The 26,794-nt window shown below is 39.8% G+C and overlaps 1 protein-coding gene across 2 annotated transcripts in view; it reads left to right on the forward strand.

Moving 5' to 3' along the window:
- Positions 1-25,124, forward strand: part of aasdhppt (aminoadipate-semialdehyde dehydrogenase-phosphopantetheinyl transferase) — a 60,581-nt gene extending 35,457 nt beyond the window's left edge. The window contains exons 4-6 of one of the 2 annotated variants that reach the window (XM_063054096.1): positions 4,176-4,337; positions 18,591-18,668; positions 23,253-25,124. In XM_063054096.1, the coding sequence (XP_062910166.1) occupies positions 4,176-4,337; positions 18,591-18,668; positions 23,253-23,411 (399 nt within the window). In that variant the 3' untranslated portion in view covers positions 23,412-25,124. The remainder of the gene's footprint in view (positions 1-4,175; positions 4,338-18,590; positions 18,669-23,252) is intronic. The other variant, XM_063054097.1, reaches the window with a different exon arrangement.
- The last annotated feature ends 1,670 nt before the right edge of the window (positions 25,125-26,794 follow it).

Genomic DNA, 26,794 nt, shown 5'->3' on the forward strand with positions numbered 1-26,794 from the left:
AGGTACAGAAGCCTGAAGGCACACGCTCAGCGATTCAGGAACAGCTTCTTCCTCTCAGCTATCCGATTCCTAAATGGACATTGAACCCATAAACACAACCTCACGTTTTTATATTATTTGTTTTGAACTTTTTTAATCTATTTAATATCCTGCCTGTACTTTAATTGATTAACTACTTTTTCTTTATATATTATCATGTATTGCACTGTACTGCTGCTGCTAAGTTAACAAATTTCACGACACAGACAGGTGATAATAAACGAGAAAGTCTGCAGATGCTGGAAATCCAAGCAACACAACACACACAAAATGGTGGAGAAACTCAGCAGGCCAGACAGCATCTATGAAAAAATGTACAGTCAACGTTTCCGGCCGAGACTCTTCGGGTCCTGCCAAAGTTCCTCCGGCGTTCCGGTGATGATGAACCTGATTCTCAAATTTCATGGTAGACAGGAGTTTCAAGGTGTGCTGTCAAAGCTTGTACATCAGACTGACACCCCTTCTAAATCAGAATAAGTCTAGCACTACTATCAGCTCTAAACTCATAGAAGCCACTCTGGAGTCTGGAGAAATCTTGTCAGAAGTGGTCTTCGTGGAAGAGTTGGTGTCAAAAAGCCATTCCTTCAAAATGGCAGCAAGTGCTCTAGACTGATGAGTCAAAATTTGAAATTTTTAGCTCAAACGAGAGACAGTTTGTCTGTAGAAAAGCTGGAGAATACTATATGGTTGAGTGTCTGCGGACAACAGTTAAGCGTAACAGATGTTCCCTGTAGGTTTTGGGCTGCATTTCTGCAAATGGAATTGGTGATCTGATCAGAGCTAATGATGCTGAGAAGTGCAAGCAGGTTCTCATCCATCATGCAATACCATCAGAGAGATATTTGATTGGTCCCAACTTCATTCTGCAGCAGGACATTGACCCCAAACACATGGCCAAGGTCATTAAAACGTATCTTCAGCATATAGAACAAGGAGTTCTGCAATGGATGGCATGGCCTCCACAGAGCCCTGATCTCATCATCATTGAGGCTGTGTCTGATTACCTGGAGAGACAGAAGCAAGTGAGACAGCTGCAGTCTGCAGAAGAACTGTGACAAGTTTTCCAAGAAGCTTGGAACAACCTACCAGCTTATAAAACTGCGCAACAGTTGTACCTAAAATAATTGATGCAGTTTTAAAGGTCAAGAGTAGTCACACCAAATATTGATTTAGTTTGTTACTGTTTACTTTCAGCGTATTTTAATTTTCACATGTTGATTGGAAATCCCATACTGCAAATGGGATAGAGTTTGTCAAATGTTTTCAGGAAAGTTTCCTGAATCAGTATGTAGAAGCCCCAATGAGACAATGTGTGATACTTGATGTGCTGTTAGGGAATGAGACAGGACAGATGGCAGAAGTTTATGTAGGGGAAGACTTGCAACTGTCATCACAGTGCCATTAGTTTCAAAGTAAATATACAAACAGATACAGTAGGTGTGCTTTGCGGGTTGAGATTCTAAATTGGAGAAAGGCCATTTTTGATGGTATCAGAAAGGATCTGGCAAGTGTGGATGGTTTTCTGGCAAAGACATAGTTGGTAAGTAGGAGGTCTTCAGAAGTGTAATTTTGAGAGTATAAATTCTGTATGTGCCTGTCAGAATAAAAGTTTTATAACAGGTTTAGGGAACCTTAGTTTCCAAGAGATATTGAGACCCTGGGTAAGAAAAAGAGGTGCATCATAGGTATAGGCAGGGAGGAACAAATGAAGTATGTGAGGAGAATAAGAAACGCAAGGGAACACTTGGAGAAATCAGGAAGACATGTAGTTGCCCTAGGATACAAAGTGGAGGACAATCCTAAGGGATTCTACCGATATGTTAAGAGCAAAAGGATTGGAAGGGACAAAATTGGTCCTCTGCAAGATTAGAATGGTAGTCTACGTGTGGAGCCAAAAGAGAAGGGGGAGATCTTAAATGGATTTTTTGCATCTATATTTACTCAAGTGTCGGACACAGATTCTATAAAAGTAAGGCAAAGCTGCAGCGAGGTCATGGACTCTATACAGATTAAGGAAGAGGAGATGTTTGCGGTCTTAAGGCAAATTAGGGTGAACAAATCCCCAAGGCCTGACAGGGTATTCCCTCGGAGCCTGTGGGAGGCAAGTGTAGAAATTACCAGGGCCTGGCAGAGATATTTAAGACATCCTTAGCGACATGAGAGGTACGAGAGAATTGGAGGATGGCTAATGTCCCACTGATTTTTTAAAAAAAAAGACTAAACAGAAACCAGGAAATCATAGCCCAGTGAGTCTGACATCACTTGTGGGAAAGTTATTGGAATGTATTCTAAGGGACCAGATATATAATGATTTGAATAGACTAGACAAGGAATGATTAAGGATAGTCGACATAGCTTTGTGTATGGTAGGTTGTGTCGAGGAAGTTACCAGGAAAGTGGATGAAGGCAAGACTGTGGATGTCCACACGGACTTCAGAAAGGCATTTGACAAGGCCCCACGTTGGAGGCTGGTCAAGATGGTTCAGTCGCTCCACATTCAGGATAAAATAGTAAATTGGATTAGAGGTTGGCTTTATGGGAGAAGCTAGAGAGTGGTAGTAGAGGGTTGCCTCTCTGACTGGAAGCCTGTGACTAGTGGTGTACCACAGGGATTGATGCTGGGTCCTTTGTTGTTTTATTTCTGTATCAATGATCTGGATGATGATGTGGTCAACTGGATCAACAAATTTGCGGGTGACACCAAGATTGGGGGTATAGTGGACAGTGAGGAGGGCTGTCACGGCTTGCAGAGGGATTGGCATCAGCTGGAAAAATAGTCTGAAAAATGGCAGATGGAATTCAATCCAGACAAGTGTGTTTGCCAACTTCTTGCAGCAAATTTTGATTTTTGCTTTGCTACATTCACAACCAAATCAAACTCAGAATAATTCAATTTGGAAATCAACACTAAGCTCTCTGCTTCTCCACTTGCCATTCTTTTCCAAGTCGGACAACATACATCGCTCCCTTTCATTTCACACCCCTTAAGCAATTTTTGGCCTGTATTACTACATTTATTTTTATGTACTTGTCATGTGCCTTCTGAAATTATTCCATAGATCTGCAAAATCTATATCGTCATTAATTTCTTCAAAATGGCTGACAATCATAGTTACTCTGCTATCCTTGATCAAAGTATGATTTATAAAGTCTGTTAATTATCACCATTCAAACTTAAATTTGAGTTTCCTCAGTTGACATTTAACTATCTAATTAGTCACTGTTTTATTCATCTGCCCTTTTTTAATTAGGGTAATTTGTTACAACTCTTCAGTGACAGTGTAAGACAGGCACATTTAGAAGGAGAGCAATCCTGTTCTACACCAGACTAATAGTAAAATGTTTATTGATTCCCCTGTGCTATACGTACCCCCGCCAAGATCAATTATGTTCAAAGACTATGATCGGCCACATCATACGACATGGCAAATAATGATGATCAGTACCCCTAGCCTTGTGCTGCATCCTATGTTTTAAGAACGTTGAACTTGGATGCCACATCAGGAATGGTGTCCATATCTCTTTGTCCTCTATTATGAGAAGAATATTTTATTTTTAAGCACCTTTTCCACTGGTTCTGCAAAGCATACTATCGGAACAGATGGTGTACATTTATCAAGAAACCCTGAACAAGCTCAATTTTTAGATAATTGAATGCTGTGGAGAGTCTTTAAAATTATGAAAGAATCGATGGGTATTCGTTGGAGAAAGCAAAATAAAGGGTGTTAATGCCATAAAGAATTCGGGGGAACGAACAGCAATCTGCCATAAGAAATGAGTAGTTCAGATGAAAAGCATTGATGCATTAACAGGAAAAGCTAGATGAGTATGTGACAATAAAACACTGGAAGAACAGACTAATGGAGTTAGAGGGAGGCATGTACGCAGAACGACTTGGTATGGAGGTGAATTTCTGAGTGTAGGATGTTCTGTACTATAGATTCTCTGGTTCAGCTTTTTTTCTCATGCTGCATATGACATGTAATTGTCAAGGAATTTGGTTACTTTGTTTATAATGATTACTAAAAGAAGTTGTTTTGCACTTTTGCACCAAGTTTGGTGACTATTGAATTTATTTTCTAGAGTTGAAACAAATCAAATTAAAATGCAATCTGATAGTTCCAATTCATTTCCAGACTTTGAAAGAAAGCTTTATAAAGGCAATCGGAGTTGGAATTGCATTTGATCTACAGAGGATTGAGTTCCATGTCTCACCATTACGTTTGGAAGAAGGCCAGATTTATAAGGAGACAATAATGTTTTTGGATGGAGAGCAGGAAGAGGACTGGGTGTTTGAGGTAAAATAACGTAACTTTAGTAGTAACCAGTATTAATTAAAATGCTCACTATTTGTGTCTACTAGCTCAACTTTCTTTTCCCTCATGCACTGTTTATTCAGTAGTTTGTAAGTGATACTTCTAAACTACATTTCATCTTTCTTTACTATCTGCAGCCATGCAGCTACCACCAGCTGTAGAAACAAGTGTAACTTTATTTCATCTAAACCTTGCTGCCTATATCCTATTCTACATCTTACACTCAATTCACTCTACTCACCAAGCCTATTGAGTCCTATTTTCCACGTAGTTTCTTCTTGCCCAATGCAAGTAATCTTTATCACCTCCCACAATTCACTACTTTGCTCTGCTCACTTCTGTTCTGTCATTTGTGAGGCAAAAGGAAATTGTATTTTTAATCATTCTGAACCTAAACTTACAAACTCCTCCTTTAAACCTACATGTTCAAAACTGCGTACAAATGTCTCACATTGTGAAAGATTTCAGTTACCCCTCTTATTACCTCATCAATGACAGCCATTCTTTCTCAGGAACTTTCAATAGAAAAAATTTCTAACTTTTTTATATCACAGACATTTTATAAATGCAAGTTGTCGTTAAAGTAGTACAGCATACACTTAGATACCGTATAACGCAACCCCGCATAGTGCTGATTTGCTACAGCAGTTAATTAATTTTTTATTAAAATCTTTTCAAATATTAACTCATTCTAAACAACACTTAAGGCCACCCTTACAGTAAACATTCATTCAGCCAATAAGAGCTCTGAGCCACTCACAACTAATCACGTATTGGTTCACGCTCTGCCTCCCCTGCGTGTGTAAGTGTTCTTGCTTCCTCGCCAAGTCATTCCGTTTCTTTCATCCATATTGTCTGGAAAACAGTCTACAACTTCCAGTGAGGCTAGTACATCACATCTATGATGTCTAGGAAAAGCATTAGCATGTATGTGAAACTGCAAGTGATATGACATTTGAAAGCTGGTGAGTGTCACGTTGATGTTGGCGCCTATTTGAAATCGGCTACATCGACAGTCAGAACAATTATGTAAAAAATGCAGACAAGATAAAAGCTTCTACAGCAATGACCTCAAAGCTATCATAAACAAAGGTGACTCATTCAAGGAGCCATTTGCTTGAAAAAATGAAAAATAGCCTAAGTATATGGATGGATGGTCAAACTCAATGAAACATGTTCCTGAAGCTGGTATTAATGGAAAAGGCAATAAGCATCTTCAATCATATTCAAGAAGAAAAGGAAGAAGATACGTCAGCAACATTCACAGCAAGCAGAGGTTGGTTGATAGATTTAACCAGCGCAGTAACCTCCATAGCATATGTATCTTTGGTGAAGCAGCTAGTGCAGACAGCAAGACCCTTAATAACAAAGAGCTTCAAGAATTGGCAGAGCATTGTATCCTGGGTGAATCTGAGGACATGGATGGGGAAGAGGAAACACAAGAAAGAAACCTCGCCACAAAATTCCTCAGCACCAGCATCACCACGAACACGCAAACCATCGATAATAACCCTGACTGGGAGCAAAGCAATAAGGCAAAGAGAGGTGTTCTCGACATGATTTCCTCCTCCCGAGAACTGCTTCATGAAGGGAAACATAAGCAAAGGCAGTCAATTCTCAATGCCTACTTGAAGAAGAACCCAGAGTTGGAGGAGGACCCACAGCCTGGTCCCTCCTCTAGGATGTAACCAACACCCACTTCCCTCCGCTGCTGCTGTGACATGTTACTGCTCCATTGGCGTACAGGTTAGGCCTATTTGCGTGTTTGTCACTCCACGAATTACTGTGCGTACATAAAATAATATATCATATATCTCGTCTTCGATTTAAACAAAAAAATCAGGCACACATGTCCATTTACGTAATGTTATAATGGCCCCGTATAGCGCTCCACCTCTGAGGAACACATCCTCAGCATTAAATTGTGCACAAATTGGCAAATTCCTTTGTGTAACACATAGAAGTAGATCTTAAAATCATCCTCATCTATAAGCAATCATGTCCAGTGATTAGCTACGTGAATACAAGTTACCAGTAATTTCTTTCTATCTTTCATATTTTTTAAAGGATTGAAATTATTTGAATTTTCTAAAACAGGCTGTTAGATGAAATTTGGAGACAAAAATAGTGCTGAGTAATCGAGCGGCGGTCTCATCAAGGCCTCGATAATTGCTGTAACCTCATTATCAAACCAAACAGACAATTCACTTTCCTGCATCTACATGTTGACTGTCAATTACTCAAGTACAAGGTCAATTTGGTCCCTTTAAACATCAACATTACAAAATCTTTACATAATTTACAAGAAATACTCTGCTTGTTTAGTGCAACACAATAGAAATGACATTTTCCATATTATATCGCATCTACCAATTCATTCAGCTTATCTTTAACCACTGAAATCCCTTCTATATCCTTCTCCAAACTCAAGCCCATAGTTTGATATCATCCACAAGCTTGGAAATGTGACATTTTGTTAAATTGTTGATAAAGGTTAATAGCTGAAAGCCCATCTTGCTTTTGCAGATATTACAGTAGGTCCAGAACTTAATTTCAACTGTGTCGGGCACAAGGAAAATTTACAGCCAAACAAAAATGCCTTAAATGTACAAGGAAAATAAAGCAAAGTAAAAATTTCAATAGCAGCCATCCCAAAATGACTAATCCATTTGAACAGTAGTTCTTTTAAAGTAAATTCACTACACTGATGTAGAACACTTTAGGAGCCAAATTTAGTGATATTTCCATGAAGCAAATGTACAAGGCATCAAATATTCACCAAGAAGTTTTACTTTGCATCTGTGGAAATTTTCTTTTTTCTGGCTATGAAATTCATATTAGGTTGAGAAATTGTCATTAATTTATTTGATATAATTATAAGAAAATCAGATCATTTAAAATCACATTTAGAATGTTCACTACAAATAAAATAATTTCTTTGAATCTTTGTGTCCTATATGGTGTTTTCATTTTTTTGTAAGTGTAAGTTTTATTTATTAACTTGAGTATTTCAAAGACATGTCCATGACTTTTCAAGCTATTGAAAATGCTATTGCACTATTTTCAAAGACTAGTCATTACTATTGTTCACCATGAACACCACTGCAAATATGATGCTTTTTTAAAAAGAATTTCCAAAGAAGCATTGAATTAAATGTTAAATGTCAGTTAATATTAGCTGCTGTAGTTCCCTGAGAAGCAGTTTTAAAAAATACACAAGCTTTCAAATAGATCCATCAAGTGTAAATGTGAAGCAGATTCTAAGCTTGTTGGTCAGTAACAGAAATAAAAACAGCTTGTTATTTGTAGAAGCACTTTACTTTTGTGAAGTGCCTCAAGACAGTGCACAGAAACACTTATATAACATTCAAGTTCAACAGAAATAAATTATTGCAGATGAACCAAAAGATAGCTTCAGAGGGAAGCTCTTGGGGAATACTTCAAAGAACAAAAGAAAACCAGCTGAGAGAGATTTGGGGAGGAAACTTCTTAACTCCCAATCTTGGCACTTGGAGGTATTGGTGGAGCAATTAAATTTGGGGGTGATCTGGAGTTGAAGGAATTTAGGTGTCATTCAGGATTATGAGAATAGAAGAGTTTAGAGAAAGGAACAAAGCCATGGAGGGATCTGAAAACATGTGAATTTTGAAACTGAGTTTGTGATTTACTCAACAATCACTAATGAGCATAAACTAATGCAAGAAAGCCTGAAATTTCTTTGTCATTCTGTGTTAATACTTTTGAAAGGCACCTGCCTGTTGTAACTAAATATAGCACTTCAATAGTATGGAATTAGTTGATTTTATTGCTATATCTAAATATTGCTAGCTCTAATTTATGAAATTGAATCTGCTGAAGCTAGGAGTATATTTCCGGCAGCACTCATTTATGTCACTGTATTGATAACAATTTAGAAGATTTGTCATTCTTTTAGTAACAAAGTTAATAAGCAGAATCCTAAGATTTTTAGGATGGGGGTGGGGGGACAATTAAGTCTGTCATATACCAATATACTGTAAGTGCCACCAGTTCAGCTGAAGATAACTAATTCAAAAACTTAATCCTTTACCTGCATGTCATTTGATTCTATTAATGTAATAAGTTAGATTTTATAAACTGTTATAAAATCTGTCTTAAAAGCAAATGGTCAGTGTATTCCACGTTTTAAACACATGATTAAAAAATTTCTGATCTTAAAATGATTCTTCCAGTGTTAAGAAATTACCTGTTCACTATTATTGATTTGCCATAAAATTGAACAAATACAATTTACTCTGCCAATATTTTGAATTGATTCTCACAAAACCACAATTAAGTTAATTTTAAGTAGGTTTATATTTCTAGAAAAAGTGCAAGTTTCAGAATTATAATTCTCCTTTAGATGGTGTGTATAGTTTGCAGACTAATCAATAACTAGTAAAAATTCAGTAACTCCTCCATACTTAACTTTCATAATCCCAATATGTAATGCAATGAATCCTATTTGTGCTTCAACAGTGATCTCCATAATCCTTCTCCTAAGAATTTTTGTGTTTGGGGGCTCTCAATCAAGAGTCAACCCACTGGTGTCTGGTGCTTACGCTGTGAAAGTTTGGAACCACCTACACAAAAAGAGCAGTGTGTTTGCAGTTGTCCCAGTGTAGCTACAATTTTTCACATTTGCCCAGCAATATGGAAAATTGCCCAATATATTTCCTTCTAAATGCAAGACTAATCTGTCCATTTGTTTTTCCATCACTGCTCATTGTGGGTTCTGGCAGGACAAGAAACCACCTACCTTGATAAAGTCATGGTCCACATGGACAAAACAGCTGAATATCCAGATATCCACTAGTAGTCACTTGTTACGTGAAGGCATTGGGAAGTTTAATAAGCACTTGGACCCTTTTGGAACTTTTTGGTGAACTGCAATCATTGCAAGCAGATAGATGGAAGCTACAGGCAGATTGTCAGCCCTAAGCTGCAGGAGACAGGTATCTGGGTGCTGTCAGGAGAGGGGAAGGGAATAGGCAGCCATTGTACCCCTGTGGCCCTTCCCTTCAATAATAAGTTTACTGCTTTGGATACTGTTGAGGGGAAAGCCGCAGTGACCGGGTCTCTGGCATTGAATGTGGCTCTGTGGCTCAGAAGGGAAGGAGGGAGAAGAGGCAGTAGTGATAGGATTTCCATAGTTGGACGAGCATCTATGGGCATGAAAGAGGTACCCTGAAATAATGTTGCCTCCCAGGTGCCAGGGTCAGGGATGTTCCAAATCAGGTCCAAAGCATTCTGAAGGGGGAGGGTGAACAGCCGGTAGTTGTGGTACACATAGGTGCGACCAACATAGGCAAGAAAAAGGAAGGGATCCTGAAGAGATGTCTTTTGAGGAAAGTATGCCCTGTACGAAAAGGATGGGTTACACTTGAACCTGAAGGGGGCCAATATTCTTGAGACAAGTTTGCTAGAGCTGTTGGGCGGGGTGGGGGGGGGTTAAACTAATTTGGCAGAGCGATTGGGAACCAGAGTGATCGAGCTGAGGATGGGGTAATTGGTAGACAAGTCAATGTGTGTAGTGAGGCTATGAGGAAGGACAGGCAGATGAGAGGGCAAAATAACAGTGGGTTGAATTGAAGTGTAGCATAGGGACAAAATGTAGGGGTGATGAATACAGGACAGAAGGTGTTGTGTTGAATGCACTCAGTGCAGACTGCTTTGGGCATTTGAGGAGCGTTTGATAGCTTTGAGCCTGTCGTCGCTGGAGTTTAGAAGAATGTGGGGACGTATCTCATTGAAACCTATTGAATATTGAAAGGCCAAAGTAGAGTGGATGTGGAGAAGATGTTTCCTATAGTGGAGGAATCTAGAACCAGAGAGGACAAACTCAGAATAGAAGGACATCCATTTCGAAAAGAGATGAGGAGATGACCCAGAGGGTAGTGAATTTTTAGAATTCATTTCCAGAGATGTCTGTGAAGGGAAGTCATTGGGTATATTTAAAGTGGAGGTTGATAAGTTCTTGATTAGTCAGGGTATCAAAGGTTACAGGGAGAAGGCAGGAGAACAGGGTTGAGAGGGATAATAAATCAGCCATGATGGAATGCTGGAGCAGATTCGATGGGCCAAGTAGCCTAATTCTAGTCCTATGTCTTTTGTGTATGGGGCGAAGTGGTAACTTTCCGGAATCATTGCCATGCGCATCAATAATTGTTATGGTTGTTCGATCCAACCATATAATTTGAGTTGAATCTCAACACGAATAATTTGACTAAGTATACTCAATCCATGCAAGTGTCAGGGAATGGTTAGCTCAAAACAAGGAATAGAATTGTCATAGCAACAGTTTGTTGCATGGAGGCACATGGAACAGGCATTAGCTGAAGTTGGAAGTTGGTGGCTAGTTGATGATTAGTATTTTTTGATATGCAGTTTGTTATTTTAAATATTGAACCCTTCCCCTCCACTGAATATAAGGATTTACTAAAATTCATAATTCCTAAGGAAACTAAATAAATCCCCTTGAAACCTATTTGTCTCAGCCCTCCAGTGCAAAATACATAACTGCTTGATTTTCTTTTGATATCTAAGTATTGGCTACAGCAAAACAGATTGCACGTAATACTTTCAACACAAGAAACAGTCCAAGTGCATGTCAAAGACATACATAAAGAAAAAAATACTAGCTAGATTAATAAAGGAGTGGTTAGAGATGTGGGTCTAAAGAGGAGAGAAAAAGACAAGAGTATTTTGTCATCGTAGCTGAATGCATATGAACAGTATTGCTGAGCTGAACAGAGGGAGGAAAAGAAAAGAAGCCATGATTGGGAATGAAGAATTTTGAGGTATTTTCTGTGGCTGGAGGAGACCATAGAGATATGGTAGTGAAAAATAATGGAATGATAGTGTTTCTGAAGTTTGAGAAAATAAAGAGTTAAGGAAGCTGTCATGGGAGATGTGTTTAGGACTGAAATTGGGTATAACGTGGATGAGTAATTTATCATTGTTTTCAAGTACAAAAACTCAGAATCAGGTTTAATATCACTGGCATATGCTGTGAAATTTGTTTTGTGGCAGCAGTACATTGCAATTTAGTTTTTTTAATGTATTGCAACAAGAAATGTCTATACATTAATGCAAAAAGAGCAAAAAAAATGAGGTCGTGCACATGGGTTTACCTTCCATTCAGAAATCTGATGGCGGAGGGGAAGGAGCTGTTCCTAAAATGTTGAGTGTGTGTCTTCAGGCTCCTATACCACCACCTTGATGATAGCAATTAGAAGAGGACATGTCTTGGGTGATGGGGTGGTAGAGGGTCCTTAATGATGGATGCCACCTTTATGAGGTATGACCTTCAGAAGAGGTCCTCCATGCTGGGGAGGCAAGTGCCCATGATGGAACTAGCTAAGTTTGTGACTTTCTGCAGCTTTTTCTGATCCAAGTAACTTGTAGAAGGAAATGTTTAAACACCATTTATTGCATTATTTTTCAGTAGCATGGTCATTGATTGCATAGCAACAATAGTTTTTAAAAAAAATTAGATTTTTAAAAGTTGTAAGACTGATAAGTCAGCTGTGAGTTATGTAAGCCAATGTTGACATACTAGTCAAGGGCACCTATTAAGGGAAAAAGCTGAAAATGTCATCAGTTTTTAAAGATTAGAGAAATATAGATTTTTGTTGCATTCTTTGATCTTTAATACATCAACATGCAAAACTTAGGATATTTTTAATATTTAGTGTATTAACAACGATGCTTTTAAAACAGAAATTGATTCATCACAGAAGTCCAAAAAAGTGAGTAGAAGTATAAAGGAGCTGTTAGTTGTTTAGAAAGCTTTTGAGGATGACAGGAAGGGGAGGCTTAAATAACATGGATTTCTGAAATGCAGAGCTGTCAATAATGTAGTAAAGGGAGTGGAGGATAGAAAATAGACTGGTTTGGAAAGATCATTTGTGACTGAGCTGACTTTACCACTCTCTGCAGGTTCAATTGGTCAAGGGCAGCACATTGCCATACCAGGTTGAACTGGACTGAGAGATGATCAGTGTTTGAAATGAGAACTATGGCAATTGATATTGATGAAATATTCAGGAAGTGATAGTGCTGAATTCCAGAGGTAGGACGAGAATGACTGTCTTTGCCAATAAGGCAGGCCTGAAGGTCTCCAGAAAAAACTGGAGTCAGTAGGCATCAAGGAGGAAAAGCGATTGATTTAAGACAGACCTCAAGCATATCACTATTTAAAAAAACACACATACAACCATCTTCAGCTGTTTCATCAATGACCTGTCCTTTTGTAAGATCAGTGCTGAAAATTGTTCCATTGATTTCTCCTTGGTAAATGAAGCAGTGCATGCCTGCGTGCGGCAAGACCTTAAGTGTTTAATTATAGTCTGATACATAGCAAGTACCATTCGTGGTCATCTATATACTACTAAAACTCTCATGCTCTGTCTGTCTGTTTGTGACCTCCAATTAGCGCAAACGGTGCATTAGAGCGGCACTTTTATCAGCTAAATGGAATTAAAATGTGCTAACTTAAAGAATGCAAGCAAAGTTTAGGGTTATATATTCGTATACAATTGCTCATTCACCAAAAATCAACAGGCTGCCTTGCACCTGAGACTCAATCGGCCATCATGGAAATCGGGACGCCACAGCCTGACGCATGCGCTCAGCCAGCGTCAGCGGCACCTCACGATGCTCACAGAGCCGCTTCAACCTTCCATGGAAACTGCGACACCACACCACGACGCATGCGCACGGCCAGACTCAGCAGCTTGGATGCTTTGATGTAACTGCTTCCTATATTCTATCAAGCATTAGGGTAAAAATATATGGATAGCCTAATTATGCCGTGTGGAAAGAGAAGGGGGACATTATGGTCGAGAGATGACAGCAAACGTCGTCGGGAAGCGGCAAGGAGAGGGAGAGAACAACAATCTGATCAGGCCAGGGCCGCATGACTCCAGGATCAAAGAGTCAGGAAAAAAGATGAGAGAAGACGAGACAGAGGAGGACAGGCATGCACGTCTCCAAAATGACAACAATAGGCACAGACGGAGGAGAGAACAAGAATCCAATCAGGCCAGGGCTGCACGACTCCCGGATCAGAGAGAAAGAACAAATGGTAGAAGAGATGAAGAGACGAAGGATGAAAGGACTACACGTCTCCAGAATGACAAAAACAGGCAGAGAAGGAGGAGAGAGGAAGAGACAGATCTGGATGATGTGGTGGTAAATTGGATGAGTAAGTATGCAGATGATACTAAGATAGGTGGAGTTGTGGATAATGAAGTAGGTTTTCAAAGCTTGCAGAGAGAGTTAGAAGAGTGGGCTGAAAGATGGCAGGTGGAGTTCAATGCTGATAAATATGAGGTGCTATATTTTGGTAGGACTAGTCAAAATAGGACAAGCATGGTAAATTGTAGGGCATTGAAGAATGCAGTAGAACAGAGGGATCTAGGAATAATGGTGCATAGTTCCCTGAAGGCGGAATTTCATGTGGATAGAGTGATGAAGAAAGCTTTTGGTATGCTGGCCTTTATAAATCAGAGCATTGAGTATAGGAGTTGGGACGTAATGTTAAAATTGTACAAGGCATTGGTGAGGCCAAATTTGGAGTATTGTGTACAGTTTTGGTCACTGAGTTATAGGAAAGATGTCAACAAAATAGAGTACAGAGAAGATTTACTAGAATATTACCTGGGTTTCATCACCTAAGTTACAGAGAAAGGTTGAACAAGTTGGGTCTTTATTCTTTGGAGCGTAGAAGGTTGAGGGGGGACTTGATAGAGGTATTTAAAACTATGAGGGGGATAGGTAGAGTTGACGTGGATAGGCTTTTTCCATTGAGAGTGAGGGAGATTCAAACAAGAGGACATGAGTTGAAAGTTAAAGGGCAAAAGTTTAGGGATAACATGAGGGGGAACTTCTTTACTCAGAGAGTGGTGGCTGTGTGGAACGAGCTTCCAGCAGAAGTGGTTGAGGCAGGTTCGATGTTGTCATTTAAAGTTAAATTGGACAGCTATATGGACAGGAAAGGAATGGAGGGTTATGGGCTGAGTGCAGGTCGGTGGGACTAGATGAGAGTAAAAGTTCGGCACAGACTAGAAGGGCCAAGATGGCCTGTTTCCGTGCTGTAATTGTTATATGGTTATATGGTTAAGATCTTCTGTCATAAGTTATTCAAAACATTAACAGCCTTGTAATGAAAGAGATCCCTCTTCATCTGCTTCAAGTCAGGGCGACATCCTCACCAGGTAAAGCATCCTCACAGAATCTAATCTGTAAAGTTTCCGTATGTCCTGTGTACAGTGGATTCTGGTTAATTGGGAATCGTCAGGACTGTACATTTTGGCCCAATTAAGCAGCAATTAACTGTAGTTTCATGAAAATAGTTAAAAAGGTATAATAAAGACAATATACCCTTTGAGTTACAAATTCTATATGTAAATGAAATACAGAATACTATAAACCTGCATTCGTTCTTAATAACTACTAACAGAAGAATCCATCCATTGTACACTGCTGTTCTTTTGACTGTAAATGAACAAAATAAACGCAGACACCTATCAGAATTGGGTTTATTATCACTGGCATGTAATGTGAAATTTGTTAACTTAGCAGTAGCAGTTCAATGCAATACATAATATAGAAGAGAAAAATAATAATAAATAAAAGTATAAATAAATCAATTACAGTATATGTGTATTGAATAGATTATATTAAAAAAAAAGTGAGGTAGTGTCCAAGGGTTCAATGGCCATTTAGGAATTGAATGGCAGAAGGGAAGAAGCTGTTCCTGAATCGCTGTGTGTGTACCTTCAGGCTTCTGTACCTCCTACCTGATGGTAACAGTGAGAAAAGGGAATGCCCTGGTTGCTGGAGGTCCTTAATAATGGACGTTACCTCCCTGGGACACTGCTCCCTGAAGATATCCTGGGTACTTTGTAGTCTAGTACCCAAGCTGGAGCTGACTAGATTTACAACCCTCTGCAGCTTCTTTCGGTCCTGTGCAGTAGCCCCTCTATACCAGACAGTGATGCAGCCTGAAGGCTGTCCACAGTCCATCTATAGAAGTTTTTGAGTGTATTTGTTGTCATGCCAAATCTCTTCAAACTCCTAAAGAAGTATAGCCGCTGTCTTGCCTTCTTTATGAATATGTCGATATGTTGGGACCTGCTTAGATCCTCAGAGATTTTGACACCCAGGAACTTGAAACTGCTCAATCTCTCCACTTCTGATCCCTGTATGAGCATTGGTATGTGTTCCTTTGTCTTGCCCTTCCTGAAGTCCACAATTGGCTCTTTCATCCTACTGACGTTGAGCGCCAGGTTGTTGCTGCGACACCACTCCACTAGTTGGCATATCTCACTCCTGTACGCCCTCTCGTCACCACCTGAGATTCTACCAACAATGGTTGTATCGTCAGCAAATTTATAGATGGTATTTGAGCTATGCCTAGCTACACAGTCATGTTTATATAGAGAGTAGAGCAGTGGGCTAAACGCACACCCCTGAGGTGCGCCAGTGTTGATTGTCAGTGAGGAGATGTTATCACCAATCCACACGGATTGTGGTCTTCCGGTTAGGAAGCTGAGGATCCAATTACAGATGGAGGTACAGAGGCCCAGTTTCTGCAACATCCCAATCAGGATTATGGGAATGATGGTATTAAATGCTGAGCTATAGTCAATGAACAGCATCCTGACATAGATGTTTGTGTTGTCCAGGTGGTTTAAAGCCATGTGGAGAGCCATTGAGATTGCACCTGCCGTTGACCTATTGTGATGATAGGCAAATTTCAGTGGGTCCAGGCCCTTGCTGAGGCAGGAGTTCAGTCTAGTTATGACCAACCTCTCAAAGCATTTCATCACTATAGATGTGAGTGCTACCAGGAGATGGTCATTAAGGCAGCTCACATTATTCCCCGTAGACACTGGTATAATTGTGGCCTTTTTGAAGCAAGTGGGAACTTCTGCCTGTAGCAGTGAGAGGTTGAAAATCTCCTTGAATATTCCCGCTAGTTGACTGGCACAGATTTTCAGAGCCTTACCAGGTCCTCCATCGGGACCTTCCACCTTGCGAGGGTTCACTCTCTTTAAAGACAGCCTAACATTGGCCTCTGAGACAGAGATCACAGGGTTATCAGGTGCAGCAGGGATCTTCACAGCTATAGCTGTGCTGTCCCTTTCAAAGCCTGAATAGAAGACGTTGAGTTCACCTGGTAGTGAAGTATCGCTGCCATTCATGCTATTGGGTTTTGCTTTGTCGGAGGTAACGTCTTGTAAACCCTGCCAGAGTTGCTGTGTATCTGATGTCATCTCCAACCTTGTTCGAAATTGTCTCTTTGCCCTGTGCAGATAATAGACATATATCTAGATATCATATATATAGATGAAGACATATAATCCTTTTGATTGTATCCTCCAAATCTTCATTTTCATTGTAACATTAAAGATGATTGTTGATACTTTCAAATTCTTTGCCATTCCTAATTTGTTGAAGTAGTGAAATCGTTTCACTTTTGCTCCTAGCTGTTTCTGGCATCTCCAAGCCTGAATGCTTGAAACTGCAGTGAGGAAAACAGTTCTGAATTGTCCTGCTGTTTGTTTCTCACCAACTATCTCACTGATGCTATTTTAAAAACTGTTCACTCTAAGCAGAGTGTAGGGTCTAACGGCCATACAAGCACAAGTCTCCTGTCTGAATTCAAGGGCATAGTATCCCAAATAAACAAAGGGAGTCCCGGCTATTTTCTCGCTTAGTTTTTGGTCTTTACGATTTGTCCCAAATAAGTGGCTGCCTTGATTAATCAATTGCCCAATTAACCAGAATCCACTGTTTTTCATTGAGGTCACCTCATTTTTCTTCAGTATTCTTCATAGATATTCCCTTCGTCTAAGGATTCATCTAAGTGACCTCTACTGCACCACTTCTAGGGATGGATATGTTCAAATCGCAAGCAATTGAATTAAATGCCAGCATTCCATTTCAGTCAATTACATCTGCATACCACCTTTGTGCTTCACGTATGACGATTCTCTGTAAACACCAGAATAACCAAAGTGGGGGTTATCCTTGTGTTTCTTACATTAGTCTCCATCTATCATCATTTCCCCCTCCCTTACAACCTGTCTGAATTCCAACCCCACTTCCCCCCAGACTGTGTCCTCAATTTATCTTTGTACTTCAGGCAAGCTTGGGTATGTTGCACACAGTTCTTTCATCTCTTGTTACTGTAGATTTTAAACAACTAAAGCACTGAGCACAGAATGCCAAAATAAAAGTAGCCTATACATCACAATTTTCTGTTCCGTCTATTCTGTTGCTTACTACACCCTCATCCCCATTACAGTAACATTCTGTGGCACCTCAAAGCTCTTTCTGCAATTGGTTTGAGTTGGGTGCTGTTCGAGGGGAAGCTAGTGGAGATGGTGTGGGTTTGAAGGGCATTGAGTGGAACCGATTCGGCATGAGTGCCCAATCAGGATCCCTCCAAAAGATTTTTTAAATGAAAAATTTAGGAAAAGTTTTAAAAATATATTGGGGTAATTTTCACCTTGGTCATTGTATTAAAATGTGAACTGGCTCAGATCACCTCAGCATCATCTTTGCCATTCCAAATCATGAAAAGCAATTGTCAGCCTGAAGGAATTGTCAGTGGTCACAGAACAGCAGTGTAAAAAGCACTGCTTTACCCACATCTCTGAAATCATTGACACACGGAGCCCTGTGCTAATGACAATGTGGAGACTGCTAGGCATAGTCACAGTGAGTTCTTTAAGACCCAATAATGTTGTGTTATAAAATAAATAAGTTCGCAGAACATTACAATTGAAGACAGCAGGGTGTAGACAGCTGTGTTTCGGTATCCTGTTTGGGTCTCTTTAATTCCTGTCTCAATGCTGATGCTGCACAGTCCATTCTTTGCTACAGTTAACTTAAAACTAAAGACCAAATGTTGCACATTTTCATTTTGTTTTCTTCTGGTTAGACAGAGATCAGTGTCACATACATTGATAGTCACCATGTGAAAACTTGCAATCTGCATATAAAAGCAGGCACAAATAGTCCAATTTGTAGGCTTCAGTAGTTACATGAAAAATTGTAATGTGATCTTATAATGGCTACCTTGTATGTTCTTACAAGGAGATAGATGCCTTTTGTCCAGAAAAAGAGCAACATTAATCTTTTAACTTTAATGTCTTTTTTTCACTTGCGTAAAACAGCGTGATCTGTATTTTTTTTAACTAGGAAACTATGCTGGATGATCGTCATCATGTTGCTGTTGCACTTGGCAAAGAAGACACCTTTGGCAAATGCCCTGCACAGGTAATAATAACGCAGCAGGCTGTTTGGCTATTGTGTCTATGTTGCCTAATATTAACACATTTACAAGTAGTAAGTAATTTAACAAATGTATGTAATTTTATAGAAACATAGAAAATAGGTGCAGGATTAGGCCATTCGGCCATTCGAACCTGCACCGCCATTTATTATGATCATGGCTGATCATCCAACTCAGAACCCCGCCCCAGCCTTCCCTCCATACCCCCTGACCCCCATAGCCACAAGGGCCATATCTAACTCCCTCTTAAATATAGCCAATGAACTGGCCTCAACTGTTTCCTGTGGCAGAGAATTCCACAGATTCACCACTCTCTGTGTGAAGAAGTTTTTCCTAATCTCGGTCCTAAAAGGCTTCCCCTCTATCCTCGAACTGTGGCCCCTCGTTCTGGACTTCCCCAACATCGGGAACAATCTTCCTGCATCTAGCCTGTCCAATCCCTTTAGGATCTTATACGTTTCAATCAGATCCCCCCTCAATCTTCTAAATTCCAACGAGTACAAGCCCAGTTCATCCAGTCTTTCTTCATATGAAAGTCCTGCCATCCCAGGAATCAATCTGGTGAACCTTCTTTGTACTCCCTCTAAGGCAAGGATGTCTTTCCTCAGATTAGGGGACCAAAACTGCACACAATACTCCAGGTGTGGTCTCACCAAGGCCTTGTACAACTGCAGTAGTACCTCCCTGCTCCTGTACTCGAATCCTCTCGCTATAAATGCCAGCATACCATTCGCCTTTTTCACCGCCTGCTGTACCTGCATGCCCACTTTCAATAACTGGTGTATAATGACACCCAGGTCTCGTTGCACCTCCCCTTTTCCTAATCGGCCACCATTCAGATAATAATCTGTTTTCCTATTTTTGCTACCCAAGTGGATAACTTCACATTTATCCACATTAAATTGCATCTGCCATGAGTTTGCCCACTCACCCAACCTATCCAAGTCACCCTGCATCCTCTTAGCATCCTCCTCACTGCTAACACTGCCACCCAGCTTTGTGTCATCCGCAAACTTGGAGATGCTGCATTTAATTCCCTCATCCAAGTCATTAATATATATTGTAAACAACTGGGGTCCCAGCACTGAGCCTTGCGGTACCCCACTAGTCACCGCCTGCCATTCTGAAAAGGTCCCGTTTATTCCCACTCTTTGCTTCCTGTCTGCTAACCAATTCTCCACCCACACCAATACCTTACCCCCAATACCGTGTGCTTTAAGTTTGCACACTAATCTCCTGTGTGGGACCTTGTCAAAAGCCTTTTGAAAATCCAAATATACCACATCCACTGGTTCTCCCCTATCCACTCTACTAGTTACATCCTCAAAAAATTCTATGAGATTCGTCAGACATGATTTTCCTTTCACAAATCCATGCTGACTTTGTCCGATCATTTCACCGCTTTCCAAATGTGCTGTTATCACAACCTTGATAACTGACTCCAGCAGTTTCCCCACCACCGACGTTAGGCTAACCGGCCTATAATTCCCCGGTTTCTCTCTCCCTCCTTTTTTAAAAAGTGGAGTTACATTAGCCACCCTCCAATCCTCAGGAACTAGTCCAGAATCTAACGAGTTTTGAAAAATTATCACTAATGCATCCACTATTTCTTGGGCTACTTCCTTAAGCACTCTGGGATACAGACCATCTGGCCCTGGGGATTTATCTGCCTTCAATCCCTTCAATTTACCTAACACCACTTCCCTACTAACATGTATTTTGCTCAGTTCCTCCATCTCACTGGACCCTCTGTCCCCTACTATTTCTGGAAGATTATTTATGTCCTCCTTAGTGAAGACAGAACCAAAGTAATTATTCAATTGGTCTGCCATGTCCTTGCTCCCCATAATCAATTCACCTGTTTCTGTCTGCAGGGGACCTACATTTGTCTTTACCAGTCTTTTCCTTTTTACATATCTATAAAAGCTTTTACAGTCCGTTTTTATGTTCCCTGCTAGTTTTCTCTCATAATCTTTTTTTCCCCTTCCTAATTAAGCCCTTTGTCCTCCTCTGCTGAACTCTGAATTTCTCCCAGTCCTCAGGTGAGCCACTTTCTCTGGCTAATTTGTATGCTTCTTCTTTGGAATTGATACTATCCCTAATTTCTGTTGTCAGCCACGGGTGCACTACCTTCCTTGATTTATTCTTTTGCCAAACTGGGATGAACAATTGTTGTAGTTCATCCATGCAACCTTTAAATGCTTGCTATTGCATATCCACCGTCAATCCTTTAAGTGTCATTTGCCAGTCTATCTTAGCTAATTCACGTCTCATACCTTCAAAGTTAACCCTCTTTAAGTTCAGAACCTTTGTTTCTGAATTAACTATGTCACTCTCCATCTTAATGAAGAATTCCACCATATTATGGTCACTCTTACCCAAGGGGCCTCTCACGACAAGATCGCTAATTAACCTTTCCTCATTGCTCAAAACCCAGTCCAGAATAGCCTGCTCTCTAGTTGGTTCCTCGACATGTTGGTCCAAAAAACCATCCCGCATACATTCCAAGAAATCCTCTTCCTCAGCACCTTTACCAATTTGGTTCACCCAATCTACATGTAGATTGAAGTCACCCATTATAACTGCTGTTCCTTTATTGCACACATTTCTAATTTCCTGTTTAATACCATCTCCCACCTCACTACTACTGTTAGGTGGCCTGTACACAACTCCCACCAGCGTCTTCTGCCCCTTAGTGTTACGCAGCTCTACCCATATCGATTCCACATCTTCCCGGCTTATGTCCTTCCTTTCTATTGCGTTAATCTCTTCTTTAACCAGCAACGCCACCCCACCTCCCCTTCCTTCATGTCTATCCCTCCTGAATATTGAATATCCCTGAACGTTGAGCTCCCATCCCTGGTCACCCTGGAGCCATGTCTCTGTGATCCCAACTATATCATAATCATTAATAACAATCTGCACTTTCAATTCATCCACCTTATTACGAATGCACCTTGCATTGACACACAAAGCCTTCAGGCGCTCTTTTACAACTCTCTTAGCCCTTATACAATTATGTTGAAAAGTGGCCCTTTTTAATGCTTGCCCTGAATTTGTCGGCCTGCCACTTTTACTTTTCTCCTTTGTACTTTTTGCTTCTACCCTCACTTTACACCCCTCTGTCTCTCTGCACTGGTTCCCATCCCCCTGTTGTGAACTAACCTCCTCACGCCTAGCCTCTTTAATTTGATTTCCACCCCCTAACCATTCTAGTTTAAAGTCACCTCAGTAGCCCTGGCTAATCTTCCTGCCAGGATATTGGTCCCCCTAGGATTCAAGTGTAACCTGTCCTTTTTGTACAGGTCACGCCTGCGCCAAAAGAGGTCCCAATGATCCAAAAACTTGAATCCCTGCCCCCTGCTCCAATCCCTCAGCCACGCATTTATCCTCCACCTCATCGCATTCCTATTCTCACTGTCGAACCAGAAGCGTCAGAGTTAACAAACAATGAGCACTACACCTCAGTTTCTCTATAGGATTTTCTATACAGTGAATTAGTCTTGTTGGCAATTGAAAAGGCAACAATATATATTCTGCTGCTAATTCTGTTTAACTTTTATAAATGCTACATTACCAAAAGTGGGTGGAATGGGATATAAGCACATCTCACAAAACTTAGCTGTCTGAAATCAGTAGTTGCGAATTCTAAATTTTCATTATATTTTGAGAGTCCTACATGACCTCTGCTTTTCTAGAGTCATTGTGAGAAAGTACCAGTAAGAGCTGTTGTTATAAGTGGAAACCAAATGCCAAAAAAAGAAAAAAAAAATCTGAAAATAGTTTACATTTTTGTAAATTTTAATGGACTGTCTCTGAAGTGATCCTGATGAGAATTGTGAGGAATATCTCCACTGATAATTTTGCAGTCAAGTGAAGCAGTGTGCTATGAGGCAATGAGTTGGCAGATAATTAGAAAATGAAACAAAGCAGAAATTAATGAATAAGACCTTTTTATCCTCAAATTCCCTCATACCTGCTGTGTGATTATAAAACTTTGAATTTCCTGGTTAGTTATAGCTCTTTTAATTTTTTCTAGTTATCATCACTGTGAAAGTGAGGAAAGGATTGTCTCTACCAAAAGTGGCATCCCATAGTAGTCCTGACGGAGGGTCTCGACCTGAAACGTCGACTGTACTTCTTCCTATAGATGCTGCCTGGCCTGCTGTGTTCACCAGCATTTTGTGTGTGTTGCTCCAATAGTTAATTGATGGGTGTGGATCATCTAATAAATGGGGGTTCCTTCACCAGGAGCTTAAAATACAAATCCATGTGCAATACATATTGTGGGGCTCTGTTAAATGTAACTTGTATTTTGTAAGGAAGATGATGGCTGGTAATACAACTCACCTCCTCTGCATTTTTTTGCTCATTGATTCTGTGTCATCCCAGCTGGTGCATTCCATACAGGGTCTCTTGATGCGTGTGCAGCTGAACAATTCAGAACAAATGATTCCCTTTGTAAACAAGTGGGGAAATCTTATACTATACAACTTACCAACTAATATTAGAAGTTTATCATATAATTTCTATGCATACCTTTAATGTTAATACTCTTGCTTCTTTAGGTACAAGAGGATAATCAGGAACTATCTAAATTCATACTTCTGACTTATGAGGATCTAATTTCATCAGCTATTACTATGGCACCAGAAGATCCTGCCTACTGGAACAACTTTAAAGCCAAAAAAGAAAGACCAGGTCGCCAGCGTCAGATGCCAGTATAGCTAATTACTATAAGTAGTAGTGTGAAACCTACTGGTTTTGTCAAAGATGTTGGGTTTGAAATTCTGATTCCTGACTAAATGTATGATAATGATATGTTAATGGCTTTTTGTAAAGCACATATTACAGTTTTACAGTCAATATTAAGTATACAACAGAATAAATATATACAACTAAAATTTCTTACGATCCATGAAGGAACCCACATTATTTCAGAATACTAATAATGCCTCTAAGATTTTGGGGTGTATTCTGAAGTGTATGTACTTCAGGTAACCAATGTTTCCTTAGAACAAGGGTTCCCAACCTGGGGTCCACAGACTCCTTGCTTAATGGTTGGGAACCCCTTCCTTAGAAACTTCTCTGAATTGCACATCAAAGGCAGAGATGACTGATAAGAAGGTGCCACATAAAAGATGGTATTAGAGATGATATACTGCCAGAAAAACTGATTCACAAATGGTAAACAATAGTTATTTTAAAGTTGGAAGGCTGTGACCATCAGGGTCCCACAGGGATCGGTGCCCAAGTTGTGCCAATCTTCATAAATGAAACAGGTATCCATGTAGATTGATACAAAGCCAGGTGGCAGTGTGGTGATAATGCAGAGCGGCTTCAGGGAGAGTGGTTAAATTAATAGACAAGGACATGTGAAACACAGGGTAAAACATGAGGCAGAAAAATAGATAAGATTTTAGAAGTTGAAAGATGTTGGTTTGGAAGAATGAGGTCCTTGTTCACAAATCACTGGCATCAAGTGGTAGGAAAACAAATGGTACACTGGTTCTGATTGCAAGAGGATTGGAGTAGTGTCTTTTTCCAATTACACAGAGCCTTTGTCAGACTGTGTCTATGGTGTATAGATCTGGGGTCTCTTCCCAAGAAAGTATATCTGCAGTTGAGAGAGTACAGCAAAATTTTGTTAGATTATTAGAATAGCAGGTTTTTCACATGAGGAGACATTACATAAACAACATTTAAGAGGGAGTTAGATATGGCCCTTGTGGCTAAAGGGATCGGGGGTATGGAGAGAAGGCAGGTACAGGGTTCTGAGTTGGATGATCAGCCATGATTGTACTGAATGGCGGTGAAGGCTTGAAGGGCCGAATGGCCTACTCCTGCACCTATTTTTTATGTTTCTATGTTTCTAAGGCCTTTACTAACTTTAGAAGAATAAAAGGTGGTCACAGAATTCCTAGGGTGGCTGACACATTATTTCTTTTGGCTAGGTATTTTGAACCAGGTCTCATAGTCTGTAAAGTGTTGACCACTCAGAAATGAAGAAGAAATTTCTTCACAAGGTGGTGAATCTTTGGAATTAATTGTACAAGAGGGTTGTGAAGGTATTTCACTGAGAATGTATCAGATAGATCAATAGATTTTTAAAACTATTATTAAGGGAATCTACAGAAACAACATTAATGCAGCAAAATGGTATTGAGATTTTTAAAATATCAGCTGTCTACTCCTAACACAGAAAATGCTGGAGAAACTCAGTAAGCCAGGCAGCATCTTTGGAAAAGAGTACATTCGACGTTTCGGGCCAAGACCCTTTATCAGGACTGGAGAGGAAAAAAGATGATGTGTCCGAGTTAGAAGGTGGGGGTCTGCTCTGTTTTTTATGTTCTAGTATTTACTCCCGCATACTTAATCACCATGATTACATTTTCCTCTCCCCAGCAAAGAAAATGGCTTGGATGTTCCTGGGGTTGGGGAGGGGGTAGTTCTGGTAGATCCCATACGACAATTTAAAGACTGCCACATGAATTATGAATTTTGAATTTACTGTCTAGTCTCCAACCAGCAATTTCCCATTTCTGGAGTCCTTATAGTTTTTGTGTCTTACTTTCCTTTTTAAATTTTATTTCATTTCAAGTCAAGTCACTTTTCATTGTCATTTCAACCATAACTGCTGGTACAGTACACAGTAAAAACGAGACAATGTTTTTCAGGACCATGGTGCTACATGAACAATACAAAAACTACACTGAACTACGTAAAAAAAACCACAAAACTACAGTTTTTTTACATAGTTCAGTGTAGTTTTTGCATTGTTCATGGAGCACCATGGTCCTGAAAAACAGTTGTCTTGTTTTTACTGTGTACTTACTCTACCAGCAGTTTGGTCGAAATGACAATAAAAAGTGACTTGACTTGAAATGAAATAAAATTTAAAAAGAAAAGTAAGACACAAAAAGTATAAGGACTCCAGAAATGGGAAACTGCTAGTTGGAGACTAGACAGTAAATTCAAATTTCATGTGGCAGTCTTTAAACTGTCTTATGGGATCTACCAGAACTGCCCCCTCCCCAACCCCAGGAACATCCAAGCCATTTTCTTTGCTGGGGAGAGGAAAATGTAATCATGTAAAGATGTAATATGTGGGAGTAGATACTAGATCATAGAACATTTCAATGGTTTATAAATGCCTTTGAATGTCGGGGGCTTTCAGAATCATTGTGGAATCTTCCTGAATTTACATTCTGTCAAGGGCTGGAAGACACAGCTTCTCATCTAAGCAGCAAATGCAGCCAACAGGCCCTACTCCAAGTATAGCCCAGTAGCCTTTTAAGGACTTGGACTACACTGATGGGAAAGAAAACTGTTTTAAATCATTCTGACTATACATCTGCAACTTCTGTACAAGACAGTATCAACATTCTGCATTGTTTACCCTTGATGTCCTCATTGTAATGTTTATTCCCAGAGAAGCTAAGTACTATACCAACATCCCAATCTAGGAATCTATGGACGGTGAGTAAGAGGATACCCAGAATGTTTTATTCCAGCCAACTTTTCAATTGATAGGTAATTTTCATGTTTACTTTTTTTCTTACTATCCCTTTAATACTGACTGCTTCAAACTTGACCGTTTCCCTGCCATTTTCACACTGCCCACTTAATTTCCTTTGAATACCCTCTAAATGTTTCATAAATATCACATGGGGCAAAATCCTGCCCTACCTACACTGACAGTAACTAGTTTTGCTTCTGCTATTCATTCAGCCATTTACTGGAGTAATTGAAACTTCCACTAACATTTTAATTTTCTTCTCCTACATATGCATTAGGCAAAACATTGGCAAACAACATGGTCTTTTTTCCAAGGGAGGGTTTACTAAAAAGAGAGGACATGGGTTTAAGATCAGAGGTGGACTTATTTCCTGGCATAATTTACATAATACTATTTAATTATTTATGGTGCAACTGTAACAAAAACCAATTTCCCTCAGGATCAATAAAGTATGACTATGAAAAGGGAGGGGCAGCTTTTTCATATGAAGGAATGAGCAGCCAAAATTAGTGATTGAGGTGGGTCTGTCAGAAACACTTTTTAAAAAACCATATAGATGAGTAAATGGATAGGAGCAGTTTAGAGGGCTAT

Source organism: Mobula hypostoma, chromosome 7, assembly GCF_963921235.1.
Source record: "Mobula hypostoma chromosome 7, sMobHyp1.1, whole genome shotgun sequence".
In the NCBI taxonomy this organism is placed as follows: Eukaryota; Metazoa; Chordata; class Chondrichthyes; order Myliobatiformes; family Myliobatidae; genus Mobula; species Mobula hypostoma.